Source organism: Anabas testudineus, chromosome 13 (genome assembly GCF_900324465.2).
Source record: "Anabas testudineus chromosome 13, fAnaTes1.2, whole genome shotgun sequence".
NCBI lineage: Eukaryota > Metazoa > Chordata > Actinopteri > Anabantiformes > Anabantidae > Anabas > Anabas testudineus.
This window is the reverse complement of record NC_046622.1, coordinates 9865480-9885068: the sequence shown is the minus strand read 5'-3', so window position 1 is coordinate 9885068 and position 19589 is coordinate 9865480. Positions and strand designations below refer to the sequence as shown.

Sequence of the window (19589 nt, the reverse complement as noted above, 5' to 3'; positions counted from 1 at the left end):
CTGCACATCTATTCCACGTGGGTGTGTGTGTCTACTCTTTTCACACTGTGGTTTGGCAATGCTTAATCAGAAATGTGTTGGTTTTGAGCAATTTTTTTCCTGCTTACCCATGGGTTAAATCCTTCCCTGCACAAGTTTTCCCCCTTTCCATCTACCAGTTGCTTACAATTTACCTAAATGTGACTGTTAGCCTTTTAGCTTCCAGAGCTGCTGCTAACAGCTTTGCAAGAAATAGCTGGTGTAGTTCTTTAGTGTGTGTGTGTGTGTGTGTTCAGAAGATGTGAAATTTTTAATAAGAACAGGAGATTTAGAGTAAGATTGTGTTCATATTTCCCCTTATCTGATGCTTGTTTTTGGCTCATACCAGGTCTTATTTATGGAAATAAATGAATGCACTGGGCATATACATTGCTTTGTCTAGCCACAGATGCTATTATCAGTGAGTAAGTGCATAGCACACAAACTAAATAAAGACAACAATCACAGAGTGCAGATGTGCAGTGCTTGGTAGATGTTCTTCCAACTTTCTAGGATTCTGAAATGAGTCAAATTAGTTGTGTCTTTTCCAAATATTCTGTGATTATGTGTTTTTATTGTATTTACACTTGAGTTTAGTTTTGAAACTGACAAAACTATGAAATTACCCTGATTAAATAAAATATAAGATGCCAGGAACCTATACGGTAAATTACTTACTGTACATACATGCATTGTACTGATTTACTGTCACAACATTTCCTTTTTTGGAAGGGCCAGTGTACAACAGGTGTATTTTTGGTTGATATCTGAAGCACATAATAGTTAAGTTTGCAACTATATGCATATGACAGCAATATCCCTATTTAACAGATTTTAATTTAAAAACTATATATATATACAATCCTCTGAGTGGCGTGTGAAATAGTGCATGCATATTCTAAAACTCTTAAGTAGTCATCCATCACTTATAACTTAGATGCATCCTATAATTTATCATAAGAAAAACAGCAACAAGCAAGAGTAGTTAAAGAATGGTTTGCATGGACTTACAGTTCCATAGACTCATGGAGTGGATTTGTGTTCACAAGGACGCGCTCCTTCGATCTGTCTAACGGTACATCCTTGTACTTCTGCAAGGAATTCATCATTTTACCCTGTAGGTTTTCACCTTGAACATTACAACTGCAGCTAAACCAACCCACCTCAGCAAGGCCTCTTTGTGCCTGAGCTCTCTAATAGAACTGAATAGCAAGAGGAGGGATGACCCTCAGGGGCCAACTCAATCCAATTCTTTTGCAATTAGATTGAGGAGATGTTGTTTGTTTGAAGTGTAGAGACAGAGTGGGGATTGATAGATCAAGGGAGATTGAGTGCTTTACATTTGGTGATATACATATTGGTAAGACACAGAGTTGCCCTAAACATGGAACTTTGGGGCATTTGCATTGTCAATGTATCTATAGTGGAAACAGTTGCTCTCTTTCAACACTGACCATGTGAAATGCAGCATTAACTGATAATGCTACTCAGGGTTTTTGCTGACTATTTCGTTTTGTATTTTACAGGAGCTGTGACAGAAATGAAGCAACTCAAAGTCAAACACTATTACTCACTGTGTATGAGCTGGAAATAAACAGGAAAGAAAGTTCCCTGATGCACCGTGCCGCTTAATGTACCTCAGGATAATAGTGTTGTTTTGGAAAGCTGTGTGTTTTTATGCCTTGGTCGGGTCATTTGTGTCTACATGTCACTGTCCCAAATGTCTTTAAAAACTCAGGTTAAAGAAAAAACATTTCCATATGAGAAAAATTCCAATAGTCATTGAGGAAAAGTTTGTGGTCCTCGCTGCTTGTGAGGCAGTATGAAATATCTGAAGTGTGGCTTGGGACCATAACAGCTTTTGGCAAAGCACATATTGATGAAAAGTTTGAGGCAAAGAAGAAAACCCAATAGGAAACAGAACAAACACATTTCTGTTTGTGAGAAAATTCAGCATCACACACGTACTCCCACACATCCGCACAAACAAATATAAATTACAGTATGTTTGTCTGTCAGAATATAGAAGCAGAAGAGAAAACAACCATTTAGAAACACTCCCGTTACACAGCACAGGTATAGAAGTCGCTCTATTGATATCAGGAGCACGCCGTCTATTGCTGTGTCTGCGGAAGGAAATCGCTTTTCAAAAGCCGGTTTTGTTCAGTTCACATCTGCTAACACACCACGAACCACTAACCACCGCTAACAAACCACTCACAGGCCAGCGGAAGCTTTGTCAAGGTTATGTGTTTATGCAAAGGAGTCCTAAAAGGAGGCTGTTGGGATGTGTTTTGGTGCTTAATATGTTCTTTGAAGTTTGTTTTCCTGTGCGTTGCAAGGTGTTGGCAACCACTACTAGTAGGCAGCGTGCCAGTTTAAATTTGCTTCTTTGGGAATGTAGAACACATTACTCAGATGTTTATCAAACCAAAGCAGCAAAAATGGACATAATAAATCTATAGGTGATCATTTATCGCCGTTCTCTCTCGCCAGCAGGTTATAATAAATGCAGCACACACCTGCCGTGCTGAATGAATGTTCAGACAGAGATTGGTCATGTACTTTGTGCTTTTAAATTGATAAAAACAAACAAAAAATAATAATACTGGTCTTCACACTGTCACCCCCCACCAAACTTAAAACTATCACATGAGCATCGTGTCTACAATTTAGCGCGCTCGGTGCCAGAGTTTTGCTTTGTTTTATGTTTCTGCTGACAGTGAGAAAGAGAAGAGGCGAGAAGAGCGAGAGGCTTCAGGCCAAGGTGTGTTATATGTGTGTTGGTGGTGATACAGTATACTGCTGAGTATGTTGCTTGGTATCCTTTTTCCTGCATATCATGCATTTTGTTGCCAAGACTCAGGTTTTGATAGGACTGCCAGGACAAATTATGCATCCTCTCCTTTTTTATTAAGGGGTAGAACTTGTCTTATCTCTTGTCTCAGGCTTTTTGCCCCCTACACGTACATGCTCAAACATATTTACTGTGAGTGTGTGCGGAGATACATTTTGCTAAAGCAGCTTGCCCTGGTTTGACATTGAGCTTATTTGGCTTGGAAAAAAGGGCAAGCATATCTCATTGATCTTGTATAGCTCATAACAGAGCTGAGTGCCATTTGTTTTCATGCAGAGGTTTGATAGTGCTAGGTAGTCAGACTCCTATTATAGATCGTGTTCTTGTTGAAACTGTTTTACAGTCTGCATTTCACCAGCCAGCATCAAGCCGGGCTGCAAGGATGAAGAATACATACTGAAAGAAAATTCACCTATAAAGACATTTATTCCAAAATGACACACAACGTAAAGGCTGAATCCAAAAGGGATTGCTTAGATCTATATATAAGAATTGTCACATAACATACAGTATAATACAGACATTTACTGACAGGTGGACGATGAACAATGAGATTTTTTACCTCCTGGATTGTATTACTCATCAATATGCTCAGAGAACTTCATTGATCACTTGCCATTAAGAAAATGCTGTCAGAGAAGACGGCGCTTACTGTACGAGTCCCTGGCTATCACTGAGGAAATGCAGGGAAGTGAGGCAGAGATGCTGATTTTGCTGTGGCCAGGCAGCAGCACTGCAAGCTGGGACAATAACGACTGAGCTGCTGGAAAATTGTGCTCCACTTTCCCTTTGCTGCTGTGAGGTGTGCTGTTGACCTTTCTACTGGCACAGTACTTGAAATCAAATTATGCATGCTCCCACTGGCAAAATGTTGGGTTTGTGAGCAAAATGTAGTGAAACATTTGGCTTTGAAGCATCAGTGCGTGCACGCTGGACGAAACCACGATTGTTCACGTTTTTGAACAGTTTCATTCCCCATTGTCCTAAATTAGCATCTTCTCTGTGGGGTTTTTGTATGTGCATATACAGCATAATTACAGTGTGTGCTAACATCTTCACTTCCACCTTGTCTCCTCCTGTCTGTAGACATCATTAAGTAAACGGATAAACAGATCTTGATTTGCAAGACATTAACATCAATCTTCCATTGAGATTAAGCTCAAACACAGTGGGGTTGCATTTACAAACGGCACAGAGCCGTTTTTCTTTTTTTTTTTTTTTTTACTGGAATCAAACTCCAGTCTCCTGTGGGAATGTCCTACTTTGTTGTAACTTCTATCCACTCCCAGCTCCCCCCTAAAAACATATTAATATTATATACGGAGACTATTTAAGTATAAGTAGTTAGTGACCATGGATTGTTCACTGCAGCTGCAAGTAAACGGTAATATGCATGCATTGTTTGTTTATTTGTTTCTTTGTTTTTTTTTGCTGCTGTAACAAATGATAAAGTTTAGAGGAGGACAGTCTCTGTAAAAGGCAGGATTGGTAAAGCTTTAACAGTTGCATGTTATTATCATTGTGAATCCTTCGTGTACAGCTTACTGGTTAGAAATGGTCAAAATCTATCTAACACAGCCACGCTGTCACGGCTTGCTAACATCTTTCCTTAGACAGTTCCTGCTTCTGAAACCATTTTTTTAAACTCCCAGCACCTACTTTTTAAAGCAGATTGCCCGTTAATAATTGGCGCCCAAGTCGAGCGACTATTTAAATGGGGCAGAAATGCTTTGTTGTGAACCAAGAAAGCCTTGACATGAACATACCATATTTATTACTGTTTGGAACATTTCAAATCTAGTATCTGGAAGACAGAAACAAAATTATCATATCTGCAGTGATGATCGCAATTTTACAATGATTATATTTACAATGACTTGGTTATTTTTGCTGTTTTGGACTCTGAAATCAAGACTGCAATAATCCTTAACAGTGTCATTCAACCAACTTTGTTCAAACTAGCATGGCTTGAAACAAACAGTAGAAAATTGCACAGAGACAATGGATATAAACATGCAGCACATGCTTGCCATGGGTTACAGTAACCCACATTACTGTAACCAATTATCTTGTTCTATTCTTATGCTGTAATCACATCAAACAGCATGTATCATAACAAAGCATGAAACTGGAATGTCTGTGTTATGAGCCCATTAGTTATACCTATTAGCCATACAATTGCCCCAGAAAAAAGCCCGGTGCTTGCAGAGTTTTTGAACAGTGTTAAATAATGACCACGATAATCGGAATTATGCTGGGTTAATGTAAGTGAAATATGCATTAGTACTTTGTATCCCTACATTTGCATTTCCGATATAAATTCACACACACAAACACACGATGCAGAGTCAAGTCCAGTTCTCCTTTTTTGATTGGTGGGGCTATGTAGAGGAACTCCACTAACAAACATAGGAAACATTTGCAGGTTTGTATCCAACCTTGAAGAGAATCCCACCATCAGCATCATTTCTTATTCGGTGTGATCACCCCTTTTTCCAAGTGTGGAGAAGCAGAGAAATGATTTCTAGTCACATTCCATTAGTCTCTGGTGTATTTCAATAAAAACGCCTTCCGGGGCGTCCCCTTCTGTCACCTTCTTAAGTTCAACTACACAGAGTTGAATTATAGATCTTGTTCTGCTTTTCCCTCAAAGGAGGTAATTTCCTTTATACTGTCGTTGGTTTCATCAGTTATCTGTCACAGACTGCAGTAGTTAGCTAAGTAGATTTCAATTATTATGTATTTCCCTTTATTATGTCATCCATTGTCCCAAAATATTATCTTTGGCCCTTTGCTTTAGTTCTGCAGTGCTAGTAGCAGATACAATGAATCATTGGGGATGTCTATGTTTGTATATATTGCACTTGTTCATAACTCATCTGTTATCATTCCTGCTTTATGTAGACTAGTACAGAAGTGGTACAAAGAGGAACATGTGCTGTATATATCACCAGTGAACCAAACTAAGGGACTGCCTCTATGCCTACAGAGTGTTTATTTAGCTGTCAACTGCATTCAAATTGGAAGAGTCTGTAGTACTGGAAGATCACCAAGTGCTATGTTCCTAGAAATTGTACTTACAATATATTATATACAGTTTATATTGTGTATGCCACAGCAGAATGTATGAGTAGTTCTTCTGTCTAAACCTCCCCACTGAGAGCTTTCCACAAGCATAACGATAACCCCTCCGTCTTCCAGCCCTCAGCTCGTCTGTGTTCTTCAGTGTGGGGTAGAGCGAGGGATCACTGGCCTTTTTGTTAGGAAGTGGTTAAAGCTGCTGTGTCCCTGACCTCCCCTCCTCCATCTCGCTGCCGTACAAGGAAGATTTGTACTTATTACCGACACTATCTTTCAGATCAATGACCGACTTCTCAGCATGTCTAACTAAAGTTATAGCTAAAAACCACAATGAAGCCATTCTTGTATGCATCTGTATGCAAAGAAGCACCTCTCCTCTCCGTAGCCCAGTGGTCCATTTTTAAGTGCTCTTAATGCATATGCTTTTTCATAAACTGTGCAATCTCCAAGACAGCTAAAACCTCCAGAAGCTCTGAGGAAATGGTAACAGACACTGATTATTAAGGGCCAAGTAGGGAGCAGCTCTCCAAGCACCCCTCGCTGGAAACATCTTAGTACTACTTAACTAATGCACTATCATTAGCACCTTCATTCGCTCACAGATATCAATTACTTCGCTGCAGTTCCTTTTGAGCCGTACTCTTCCATTTTCTCTAATCGCGCTTTAAAGCCTACATGTCACAGTAGGCTACGGCTGCTGTAGGGGCGGTTTTTAAAAAGGGGTGGTTTGCGTCTGGTCTGGTGCTTAAAATCTGCTGATGCGGCACATGAGGCTTAACCACACCGCCTGTCACTGGTTCAATCAGGGTGCAGAACAGGATTACTCCTTGTACTATGTTCAGTAGAACAATTGCTTTATTTTTAGCTATAAGGGGAAGCGATGCCGCAGGTTTCAGCTATGCTAACATCATTCACTATTAGTATAAATGTACTACATTGAGGTTCTTTTTGTTTTTTCGCTGCATCTTGCACTTACATCCTTGTGGAAAGTTTGTGTGCTAGAATTAACAACATTGTAACGTGGATGATTGTAAATTATTAACCAAATGCCACTGAGACAAAACAAAATCGAGAAACATCGTGCATCGACTGACAATGATTCACATTAGTATTAATGTATTTTATGAATCACATAAAGTGCTAAATGCACTGCCTAAATTGTTACTCTGCAGTTCATTAAGCACATCATCAAATGAGTATTAGATCACGGCCTATTAAGCTGGTGCTTGATTGGCAAGTGTTGAATTTAGGAGCTCATTCTGCATTCGTATGTCACACCTTCAAAATTGTATCCTTGCTTTGGTTGAAATTGGATGTACAGCCTCATGAGTCTAGACAAGCAGCGATAATGTCTGGTTAAGCTATTCAAGCTTTGCCTTGTTCATGGTCAACAGAGTGTTTGTGTTCTTGGATCTTGTTTTTCTCTCCCGTTTTCCACTTAAGTCCGAATAAACAGATTAGACTAGGAGAGAATGCTGAACGTCATTCTCTCAAAGTCATTCCTGATGTGAAATTCAGAACATTGCGGGGGTTGTTTTGTCACTATAGAAGTTTAAAACATATAAATACTTTCAGTGTACAGTCTTAAATGACAGATTTCATGGCAACCTTAATTAAATTAAGTGCACACTTGTTTGAGCGTATAGTTTGTTTGAAGCCTTGTAATAATAATGCGATTCGGTAGTGATTCACACAAGGACAGTGTCTTAATGCACAACCTAGGCAGTTGAAACAAATGATATATGTGGTGTGATGAATAGATTATATTCTACTAAATTTCACAGAAAGTGTCATTATTCCTCGTCCCCACTTCACTTTTGTGACAAAATGACACAAAATCCTCATCCTAACTGCTCATCACAATATTCCTGCACGAGATTGGTTCACTTCTTTCACCTTTTTTTTCGTGTCCTAAGTTGTGTCTCACTGAAAGGGACCTCAGGTGGTGCTGTTGTCCTGACAACCAATGAGGGGAGTATCTCAGCCAGACGGCTGGATAATCTGAGAGAGAGGGAGAGAGAGAGAGGGAGAGAGGGAGAGAGAGAGAGAGAGAGAGAGAGAGAGAGAGAGGGAGAGGGAGAGAGAGGTGCTGGGGAATGATTTTCAGTGAACACAAGCAATCCTCTCTCTATCGCTGCTGCTGGCTGTGCCGTGACTTTACGCGGAGAGCGCTGCACATTAGTGGACTATAGAGCGAGGATCCCGCGCAAAAACGCACGCATAGGTCTCAAAAGTGTTTTAGGGAACCCATCCGTCCCGGACTGCTTTGGACCTAAGGCATTCCGCGTGTTCCGAGAAGTCTGGACAACTACTCTCCCTTCTTTTTTTTTTTTTTTTATCGCTGGATTTATAGCTGCCGAACGCGCGCTCCTGTGCTTTAAAATGCAAGCCGGACGCAAAGCGTGTTGGAGGCAATTGCAAGCATCATTTTTCAGACTGCTATGTCTTATCCCCACAGGATTCCCTGTCCGGAGTGTGGATATGCAGCGGGCCACCGACAACATCACCACCCGCCAGGGCGACACAGCCATCATAAAGTAAGTGTTATCTTCCAACTTTCACTCTCCTCCCGTGTCTGTCGAGATCCGGAGCAGCATCTTCAACGGAGTCTGCACGGAGTCTGCGTGCCACAGCTCGCCGTAGCAAACGGGGGACTGCGTTCATATGTTGAGGAAGGTTATTTAGATTTTCACTGTGGTAAATGTTTCTTACAAGATTAAAAAAAAAAAAAAAAAAAAAGCATAGCGGGAGATGCTTGAGTTGATGTGACCGGGGTTTCAACTTGTATCTCCTCATCCGTTCCTGGAGGAATCCGCTCCAGTGTAATATTCCCATTAATAAACAGATAATAGTCCTGATGGAGTCGGCTTTAATGAAGATAAACATAAAGCTCAAACACTGTCGCTCATGTGATGCACAGAGAACCGAAGCTGTGAGCACCGAGGCTCCCTCTCCAAAAAAAAAACAACAAAAAAACAAAAAAACACGAAAGTCAAGAACCTCTTGATTGGTGCGTCACGCTGTCTAGAGATGCTGCCTCTGTGCGTGTGTGTGTGTGTGCGTGTGTGTGTGTTCGTGTGTGTGTGTGTGTTCATGGCACAGATATCGACCCTAGACGCAAACTGATGATGCGAGGAAACAAAAACAGTGCAGTGGAGTTTAGTTTCTATAATTCCCTGTGGGATGTTTAAAAAAATACCACATGCTGCCTATAGGGGACAAGAAGATGCAGTGCCATCAGTATAAAAAGGAAAATAATTTAATCCTAACTTGCTTTACGTCATTGTTTACACCTACATGCATATCAGGATCCTATATCATCCACTTTTGTCTGATGAGTGGAGTCAGTTTTGTGCCTCCCTGTTTGACCCCCCCCCCCCACTTCATCACTTCCTAGACAATGTAAGCTGTCAGCTCTGTCTATTGTGATATTGCTGGGCAGATGTCAGTGACCACGTGACCACAGCCATGTGTTTGTGACAGGCTGTAAATGCAAGAGGATTTAGATTTGGTTGTTTGGATTGTTGTCAGATCCGGCGCTCTGCCTCCCCCCCCCCAAGCCCCCTCTCAGGGAACGCACTGAAGTCCACTGGAGGAATGTTTTCCCCACGTAACACTCAATCACATAGATTTTTCTCTCTTCCTGCCCTCACTCACGCCCTACCTCCACCTCCCTTAAGTTGGGTGGTGTATTTACCAAACCACTGCTCTGTCTTGCCTGCTTACTGTGAGAATATAGAATGCAATTATGGGATAGACCTTTAACACGGTCTGTCAGAACGCCTGCAGACACACAACCTGTTTGCTCATGTGCCATAAGCAAGCTCATGGCACACACACACACACACACACAAGGGGCATAAATCCCTTTAATGGATTCCTTCTTGCAAACAGGTACCATCCATTCAGGTAGCTGCTGATCAAATTAGTCAGCTGACTCAGTTACTGTTGAACTCACCAGGGGTCACAGCTATTTGTTTCACTTTCCAAATCCAATTGACTGTGTCTTTGCTATATTCAGCCGTTTAGTCACCCAGTCAGTCTGTTTCCTTTAAAAGTGATGGCAGGCTTTGCACTCAGCCAGAGCCAAATTAGATTTTCCTTTCCAAGAACACACTTGCATCCTAAGTCCACTATTTTACCATTATCCCTGATAAACGATCTATGAATAATTATCTGTGGTGATCACTCAGTGGATGCCATAATTAATTTGATGTTTGTAATGTGTCTTGGTGGCATTAGTGATCAATCTTATTTACTGTCAGTCATGCAAGGATAAACTGCAACTCAGACCCCTGTGGCTCCACTGAAAAACACAACCATTTTTCACACCCAGTTTCCACCTGACAAATTGGATACGGGGGTAAGGGGGGGGGGGGAGAAACCAAAAAAACAAAACATGAAGACTAAAATGCAAGAACTTTGAGCTGGGGTGGGAGGCCGTTGGGTAGTAATTTGTCGTGCTACACAATGTATCTGATTCCATAAGCTGGGTTTTGTGAAGGCTGAGGGGATATTGGTGACCTGGGGGTGTAATAAGGTCTGTGCTCCTTCAGTGGAGCTTGTGGCTGCAGTCGTGACATTCATGGCACAAGAGGAGCAGTGCTGGAGTAGAGAAACAGTATGTGGTGAAACAGCCACTGTGACAGAAGTCACAGCAGCAGGCCTAGCAACTGAAATGAGAAATGAATTTTATTTTTAACAGGGTCCCAGAACTGTGTCGTGCTGAATAAATAACCAAACTTAGTCTTATTCTTTAAGCTTAAAACATTCAGATTCCCACCAACATTATGACTCACGGTTAAAGCTATACATTAATCGATCCTGGTTGTGAAAATATTGAATGCATTGCTTCAGTTTGTAGGACTTTTTAAACCCACATTTAAAAATATATTACGAATCATGATGGAAATACTCTAGATTAATACAAGGCAACATTAATAATCAGATATTTTAATTTTTTTTTTATGTTTTGAGTAATTCAAATATCTACTAGTACTTTTTTATGACAGGTGCACATACTGTAGCCAGAACATAGTGTTGATACACAGACAATCTATACCCGTTTTTCCGTTTGTTCTCTTAAAGTAGGTGTCAGACGTAGCTACTTTTAATCTTTAAACCCTTTTGCCAAAGCAGGTCATCAAGGGTTTAGTCCAGGAGAAAGTTTTTTTTTTCCACAGTTAGTCCCTGTGTTTGACAGGGTTAGATGCACATTTCTATACCATCAGCTGGAGTATGAAGGGAATCAGAGCTCATCTAGTGTGCAGTGGGCTGCACAATTAAACTCTTGTGACGTGTGAGTGGTAAAGCTTTATGATATACTTTCTTGGGATACCTAATTGGTCTTGTGTAACATGCTTTTTCTCAGAGGTGAGCAGGGGAACCATGCTGCATCTTAGTTTTATTAGTATTTTAATGGTGTAGTGGCTCTGTGTTGAGTTCAAAGATTATCGACTATTTGGGTCTTACTTTTGTCCCCCAGCTGTCTCTTTGCTCTAAAGGGGGACTTTAAAAAAACTGTATCTGCTTGAAGTGACATTTGCCCCTGGAAAGCCTGAACGTAAGTACCAGCATATTAAATCTAGGCCCGTATCCCGGCAGTCATGTTTCAGACCTATAAGATTTAGGTCACTGAAAAACACTCCATATTTCAGAGTCTCCTTCCATGGTGACTTAGTCTGTTTTTTTATAAGGATGACGCCAACAAGTGAAATCAAACTCCTATCGTCCTCAGCAAGTCACAATATGAGTCTGAGAAGAAGAAAAAGAAAAGTTTCACAAATTTCTTCAAGCTATTTCTGTGTCACAATAGTTTACTTTTTAATTGCTTTTTAGAGTCCCCCTCTATACACGGGCCTTAAGGGGAAGGTTGCAATGTCAGGCGAAGGCCCGATAATTGACAATTGCTTATTAAAGCATTAATGACACAGTCTCTGAGATTGCCCTCCTCTGGGTCAATTATCTGTGCTTTGACAATACACTCTGCCTGGCTTGTTACTTTCAGGGAAGATGATTCTGCACTTGTGCTTTGCTCCTAAGAGAATTATTGTCAAAACTTGCCCCGGAACTCTGCCTTTCGTTTGAGTAAGTCAGCCAGATACTATGGAGAGAGTCTTAAACTCTGCATACGATATGATGTTGGTCTCCTTCAAGTTCCAAGGCAATTCATAATGCCTCAAAATAGTGAATACATATTTTCATTTGCGCTATTCTATCCTAAACTATTGAACTCTGATGGCTTTGAGAGCTGCGGTGTTTATTAGCCACATTCCAAAGAACATAGACTTAACAAATGTTGGAAATTAGCTCACATTCACTTAATATCCTACCGGAGAGCAGTCTAATTGTACAGTCCACATGGCACTAATCCAAGAAAACCTGTACTGAATGAACAGTTGTTGCCATTTGCCAATAGAGGACTCAAGTTATCTCCTTGTGCTTATGTAGTTTATAGTTTGATAAAGATTCCTGCTGCAAGGGTCACACACTCTGACTATTACACAAGCGTTTACAGTACAGACTAATACTTCTGGTAAACTAGTTGTTGAGTGGTTTTGCTGTACAAACCACCCAACAGTCTGGCTTCTTGCTGCCTGTTCACACATGATAATGATATTTCTTTTCTTTTTTAACTGGAATCATGATGAGTAACAACTTTAAATATATTAACCCATACAGTAATTGTCATGTGAGCATTCTTTACAAATAAATAACATGTATGTACATATATATGTAGTGCACTAGGGAAAAAAGTAAATTAAAGAAATGGACATATTTAAGGGTTAGAGAATCACTCTTTGTAAGCATGTTGTTCATATTAATACTTGGTAAAATGTAATATGACTCTCCTCCCTAAACATGTACATTATTTCTGTGATGTTCCTCTTTTCCAAGAAATGGAAAAAATAGGAGGATACCTGATTAAAACACGCCTGATGTAGCCTGTTCAAAAAGTGTTGAACTCTCCAAAAGTGTGGAGTTAATTAAAACGGACAGATGGCACAGAACTTAAGCCCATTTCAATATAGAGGGTATCGACAGGGAGACTCATCCTCTGAGACACAGGTAGGAGGCAAAAGTGTAGAGTTTATTTGAGATGAATTAATTTCAAATGACTAATTCTATATGTTCTAATAGTGCAATCCTACGATTCGCTCTCTCATATGCAGACACACACATTATCTATAATGTTGTACTGCATTAGTTATTCACTTCACATGTGTGTGTTTGTGTGTGTATGTGTCATCATGTCCCTAATTTCAATGGGCCACCCATGAGAGAATAGCACATCCATAAAAGGATGAACCTCCTGTTTTGACGCTGTTTAAACACAACATGGTATTTAGTTCACGCTGACTCCCAAATTGGATTGAGATTGTAAATATGTTGCCAGGACAACAGGCTCAACATGACTTTGAAAGAACCAACAGATCTGGGATCACGTGAAGTCATCAGCACTGTTTTTCTGGCTAACCTGTTAATCACAGGGGCCCTGGTGCCACATTAACTCACTGCTCTGTGTCTTCATTCGCCAACTCACCTGTGTTCACTGTTGACACTCTAATATAGTTATTACTGTAATAAAAAAAATCATTTGTGAATACATGTCACAAAAATGGATGTATTCTCACTAATATTCCATAGGACTGATCTATAATCAACATTTCCTGTTGTCACATTAAATTATGATGAGATGAAGTGCAGGTATTTATTTTCACAGACAGTAAAAAGCCTTGGTAAGGGGATACTGCGGGCAATCCAGTCCAGGCTGTATTCCAACTGGACAGAGGAAAAACAGATCAATGTCTGCATTTCCGGGCAGAGGGCAACCGTGCAACATAATTTGAGATGTGCGGCCCCGGGGGGGCTCTATTTTTCTCTCTACAGCTCATCAGATTGGAATGCTGCTTTTTTTTTCTTTTACAGTTTAGAGCATCCCTAGGCCTCCCTCTGTCTCACCCACCCCACCCTAACACCACCACCAGCTGTGCTATCTTAACCTGATTCGCAAAGTGAGCATGAAGTCAAGCAAGAGGAAAGGGAAGAACGAGATCAAGTTTTTTTTTTTTTTTTTTTTTTATATGAGAACAATAAAGGAAAATGTATAAAAAGGAAAGAATGATTGCCAAAGAGCCCTCGACAAGAAAGAGAGGCATAAATGGAGGGAAGTCAGATGAGTGTGATGGGTAGAATTAGAGTGGGAGGGAGGGGGGGAGGGCAGGGACACAGTATTAGTACAATCAGCACAATAATCCCTTCTGTTCCAGCCCGGGCCGGCGTAGGATTTTCAAATCAATTTCATTTTCACTCATGATGCTACAGTGGGAGAGCTGAGTGGCTGCCAGTTGGGTCATTATCGTCTTGTCCCCATTTTGGCTTGGGACATTGCAGAGGTGAGGGGGGGAAAACTACGGGGGATGGGTTTGGTTGATATTTTGCCAATTCCTCAAAGTTTTACGAAGTCTTTTGGAACGGTTGTGAGCTACCACAAGTTCCAGAGGCTTTCATCTTGGTCCGTAGGATCTGAATAATGGCCTGCCGAGACAGCGTGCAGTCTTTTGACATGGCTCTGACACGCTCATCTGTAGCTTGCAGTCTTCAACAGTTCAGTGGGTTTCCCAACCAGATATGCTTCCAACTGTAGTTTGATGTTTGCTGGTTCTTCTTGAGAAAACATATCAGGACACTGAGCTCTTCATTTTGTGCGTTCAACGTGTTTTTGTGAATAACTCAAGCAGGGAAGCCAAAACCAGAAATATTTTTGATACAACAGAATATTAAAGCCGTGCTTCTCCCTAAAAGCTATTCCACTCCATTTCCCTCTTTACCAGGCTTTTGTTGGAGTGGTCAGACTCTCTCTAAGTGCAACTACTCAGCAATTTCTCACAGCCTCTGGCTACCTATAGGCGATGGCAGTAGAAGTAGAGTGGAAGAGTATTGTTATTGTTCTCAGGAAACCTAAAAATGTCAGTGTGTTACAGAGCTGCAGGAGATGTAGTTTTAAAAATGGTACAGCGCAAGTAATCATTATTCAGAACCTAATGTACTCTGTTGTTGTGTGTCTTTCTCACTGCCCTGTATGATTACATATCTCCTGTTCACTCAGGCTTTGCCTTGTAATAGAGCTTTCAACTTTCAGAGGTTTAGTATCATTGCATGTGTGCCATCATGATTAATTACAAAATCACTATAGCTGCTTTAAAAACATACTCACTGATGGAAGTTTCCAAATTGACAGCTATTATACAGCCAGTTTTCATTCAATTTAGGTGTCATGTAAAACTTGTGTGTACAAACCAGAATTAGGAATTGAAAAAAAAAAAAAAAAAACTCACAAGGACTCCTGTGTTTATTACCTTTAGTGGAGATTTTCAAACTAAAAGCCTTAATCCATAAACCTGAGTTCTAGTCTTCTTACTGTAAAATAATGCACATGCAGTTCACAATTCACTAGGTATAAGGCTCAAAGAATAAAGTTGTAAACAGCAGTGACCTTCCTATATCTGTCTCCCTGTAGAACTGGCTGTAATTGTGAAAAGATGTACTTGCACATTCTCCTTTATTAATTGATGTGAGATACATTTATGCGTCTATGCATGTAACTACATGTGACTAAATTTAACTAGAGCATGAAATGTCACAAAACATGAAATCTGTGATTAAACAAATCACTTGAGTTGCATGGGTATTTTAAAAGCATGATGCATAGACTAGACTTTAATTTTATGCTCTTTAAGTCTATTGGTAACCCTAGCATGAAATGAGGCAAATGTATAAAGTGAATAAACAAGGGTTGAGCTGGAATTTTGGAAGCAGGTTAAATACATTTAAATCTTCCAGTCAGGATGAGTTCAAATTAAAGCTGAAACATGTGTGTTTTTCAGCTGTGATGACTTGTGTCCCCGCAGCTGTAAATCCACATGGCTTTAAAGCAGATTAGAGGCCTGCAGTAAGTATAGTCCTGAATGGGCACAGTCATTGTTTACCCCCCCCTCACCCCCCCAATCTCTTCCAAGATCAGCAGAAACAAACCATAAAACTGCTTACTGATACAAACTGAACAGGATGCATCACACTATGATAAGAGATGTGGTTTCATGGTGCACGTAGATGTTGTCAGTGAAGTATATGTTTATTTAAATTATACTGCTTTACTTACAAAGCGTTAAAAAGCATCCATGTGATGTGTCTGTGTATTCTGAATCCCTGCGTTTCTTAAAGTATGCTTTTTTTTTACGGAATTAGTGTTTCTTCATGTTTTTGTGTCCTGTGCCTGCAGCCACACGAGCACATGACATACTAATAACTTATACTCATTCCTGTATGACAGGGATGTGAGGCAATTCAATTTATTATTCTGCTTTGTTGTCCTACTCTTACATTTAGCTGACAATGTAGTTGGCGATTTATAACTAGTGAGTATCCATGCGTGTATTTAATGACACTAATCTGAAATATGTGGAGACACTTAGTAGTTACTGAATATATTTTCATCAATATACAAAACAAGAAACCTTATAAACAACAAAGGTACAGGACAAATATGTTTCGTCGCTGTGTGAAAAGCATGTTTGTAGGGCTGAAGTGGATTCAGAAAAAAACACATGAACCACCCACACTGCTAAAATGTAGCTACACTTAGTCACTTTAAAGCATGGGAATATAATAATTCATTTGCAGTGAGTAGTAGTAATAAACAGATGTAATGAGTGGTCGTGTCATGTTGGATGCTACAAGGAATATATAACATGGTAGATCCACTCTTTATTGAACAATGCCATTTTTATACTTGTAGGGGTGCTTGTTCTATTTTGACCTGTGTGAATGATGTAAGCATGCTGTCTTTAAGGTTAAACATATAGTAAACCCTCTAGACGACCAAGAGCAGCAATGTGGATAGCTTATTGTGGCAGTATCTGTAATTCTTGCAACAACTTTGTTAATTGCTGTAATGCCCCATCTCATTTCTAAATGCCAGTGAAGACAGTGTTATTGATGATGAAAGTCAGTTGACTCCTGAGCTCATTGTTTCTCATTATCAAAGATGATCTAATTTGAAAATTTTTTTTGCCCCTCTGAAATACAGTGTTTGATTTAATGCTTTAATTATACAGCATACGGTACTGTTATTACAATTAAGTAGCTGAGAGTGGTCTTTGAATATGATGATTTGGTTGCATGGTGCATGCTGTAATTAGAAAGGCTATTGCTAGATAATGTATCTGATGTTTTTCTTTCCTTTATCTTTGGATTTTTTACAAAAAAAAAAAAAAAAAAGCATTATACCTTGAACATGTGAGTGAAGAAATTGTTATTCATGATAAAAAAAAAAACACACACATGATATTACGAAAGAAAGAATTAGTTATTCTTATTTTATCTGTGCAAATTACTTTGAAACCATTTACCTAGTGAGGGGAAATCAGCCAGGTTTTGGAGATGGCAGCAACACCTGTTAATGGGGGGGAAAAAAGTGAACAATACCTTATTTATGTGGAGTGCCACTTTGCATCTTGGTCAATCACCCACTGCTTAGGTTAATACAGCACCCATTGAAGTTATATGTGCTTTAATCAACTAATGATTTTCAATCAGCATAGAAAAAATTGTTAAGCTACTATGTTTTAAGTGACGTTCAGCTGCACAATCATATTATCCACTTGTACCAGGAAAATCTCATGTGCACCCCAAGAGAAACCGTTTGAATTTGTTTCACAGACATGTTGTAAGTAGACTTAATGGAAACAGGTTTTGATCTGCATTATCATACTGAGTTTTACTTTCCATTTCAAGAGAAAATAGCATGAAACGGCCACAGTGGTAAAGGTGCAAGAGATTAATTAGAGTTTCTCTCTTGTGCATTTGGCATTTGAAGAGATGGAGATGTGTGATCGGCTCCATGGCCTACTTGCTCTATATCCCCCTGTGATTTGTATACCTTTAACTGTGCCAGTTGTTGAAAAGTTTAACTGAAAAACCTTAATTTTAAATGTATGGAGCATGGTGGGATTATATCTTGAGGTTTTTGCGTTAACAAGGTAAAATTAGCATCGCTAATCTCTTTTGCCCTTTTTATCATTCCCATTCAGTTAAATTCACTCTTTTACCCAATGGAACAACATTGTTTCCAATTACAGAAATCTCACTCGTGTCTCTACATGGTATGCGATTACCTCCAATTAAATCAGGTCCCCCAGTGAGTAGTTCAAATATTGATTACTGCTAGTTCCCGATTCATGGCTCTAGCTCTTTTTTTTTTTTCTATCTTTTTTTGTAATGTGTCATTGACCCTCGACAAAGCCTGCTTGTCAGCTACCACCTATGGGCTTGTAGAGACCTGGATGTGACCCGGGAGTACATTGCAGGCTTGACTAATTCATTATTACCTGATGTTCAGCACTTAAACTTCATTAGCTAAAGCACTGCAGTGCACTCACATTTAAAAGGTTGTTTGCGTACAAAGGCTCTTACATCACCTGAGGACAGCCGGTGCTATATTCTGGTGTCTGTCTGTCTAGCAGCGAGAGAAGAATAAAAAGGTGATCGGCCAGTTTGTATTCATACTGTGGTTAGAGTACAACAAGGGAAATGTTCTATGCAAAAATGTGCTGTATTGAGATCTAGTTTAAAGTTACTGCTTTGTTGTATCCATACAAATCAGCTGTCTTTGTTCAGTTCAGTCAATTTCTATAAATAATAAAAACATATGAAACCATTTAACACCATATTAATGATGTCAGGACAGTTAGGAGGAGGAAGGATTTTATCAACTGCTAGTTTTCACAAATTGGAAGTACAGTATATTGTTGCCATGGATAAAACTGGCATCATTAAAAGCTATTCCCAGTGCATGGATGGTCATAGATGTGCAGCTGACAGTCGCTAGTTACTTTAGAACACATGATAATATAACTATAATGTGGATAAATTATGGCATTAATGTGTATATTTACATAAACTAAGATTACAGATGCCTATGTGCATTGACAATAAAGGGCCTGGCGAAAGTGGCATCTCAGAAGTTTATGTTCTTTATTAAACATATGAAATATGTGGTAGCATTCAGTAATTATGGCTTAGAGAAAAAATATTCAGAGGCAGATATTGCAAAATGGGTGTTTGCTTGCATTTTAAGCTCATATAGGTTATGAATATCCTGTCTTAAAATGATTCACACTTCACATTGCTCCACTTTTCCCTATCCATAACAGTTTTTGTTTATGAATTTCAGTGACTCCGCATTACTTTGCCTGAAGACCATATCTGGCTTTTACAATCACAGTTTGACCTGTACTTGCTGTTTTATGTGCAAATAAAGCATGAAAAAAGTTAATTCAAGTTGAGTTAAGTTTCAATTTGCCTAACTGCTACAGCCCCTAAAATGCATAAGTTTGCAGACATTTACATCTTATTGCTTTGTCTCACAGTGCTTGAGGATGAAATGCAATGTGGTGTGCCTGAAGTAAACATTGTACCCAAAGAGTAGGAACAGGTGGCCAAGTACAAATACATATTCCCTTGAGGAAATGGCACTAACAGCCGCTCTTTGTGTCTTCAAACACAGAAGAAACAAAAGAAGGAAACTGCTCAGCCTATTTAACCATAGCTTGGTTCAGAATCTTATAAACCA

General features: G+C 39.6%; 1 protein-coding gene across 1 annotated transcript in view; it reads left to right on the top strand.

Moving 5' to 3' along the window:
• Positions 1-8112: 8112 nt before the first annotated feature.
• The window catches only part of lsamp (limbic system associated membrane protein), a 160606-nt gene continuing 149129 nt past the window's right edge, over positions 8113-19589 (top strand). The window contains exon 1 of the mRNA XM_026341770.1: positions 8113-8493. Coding sequence (XP_026197555.1) covers positions 8339-8493 — 155 coding nt within the window. The 5' untranslated portion in view covers positions 8113-8338. The remainder of the gene's footprint in view (positions 8494-19589) is intronic.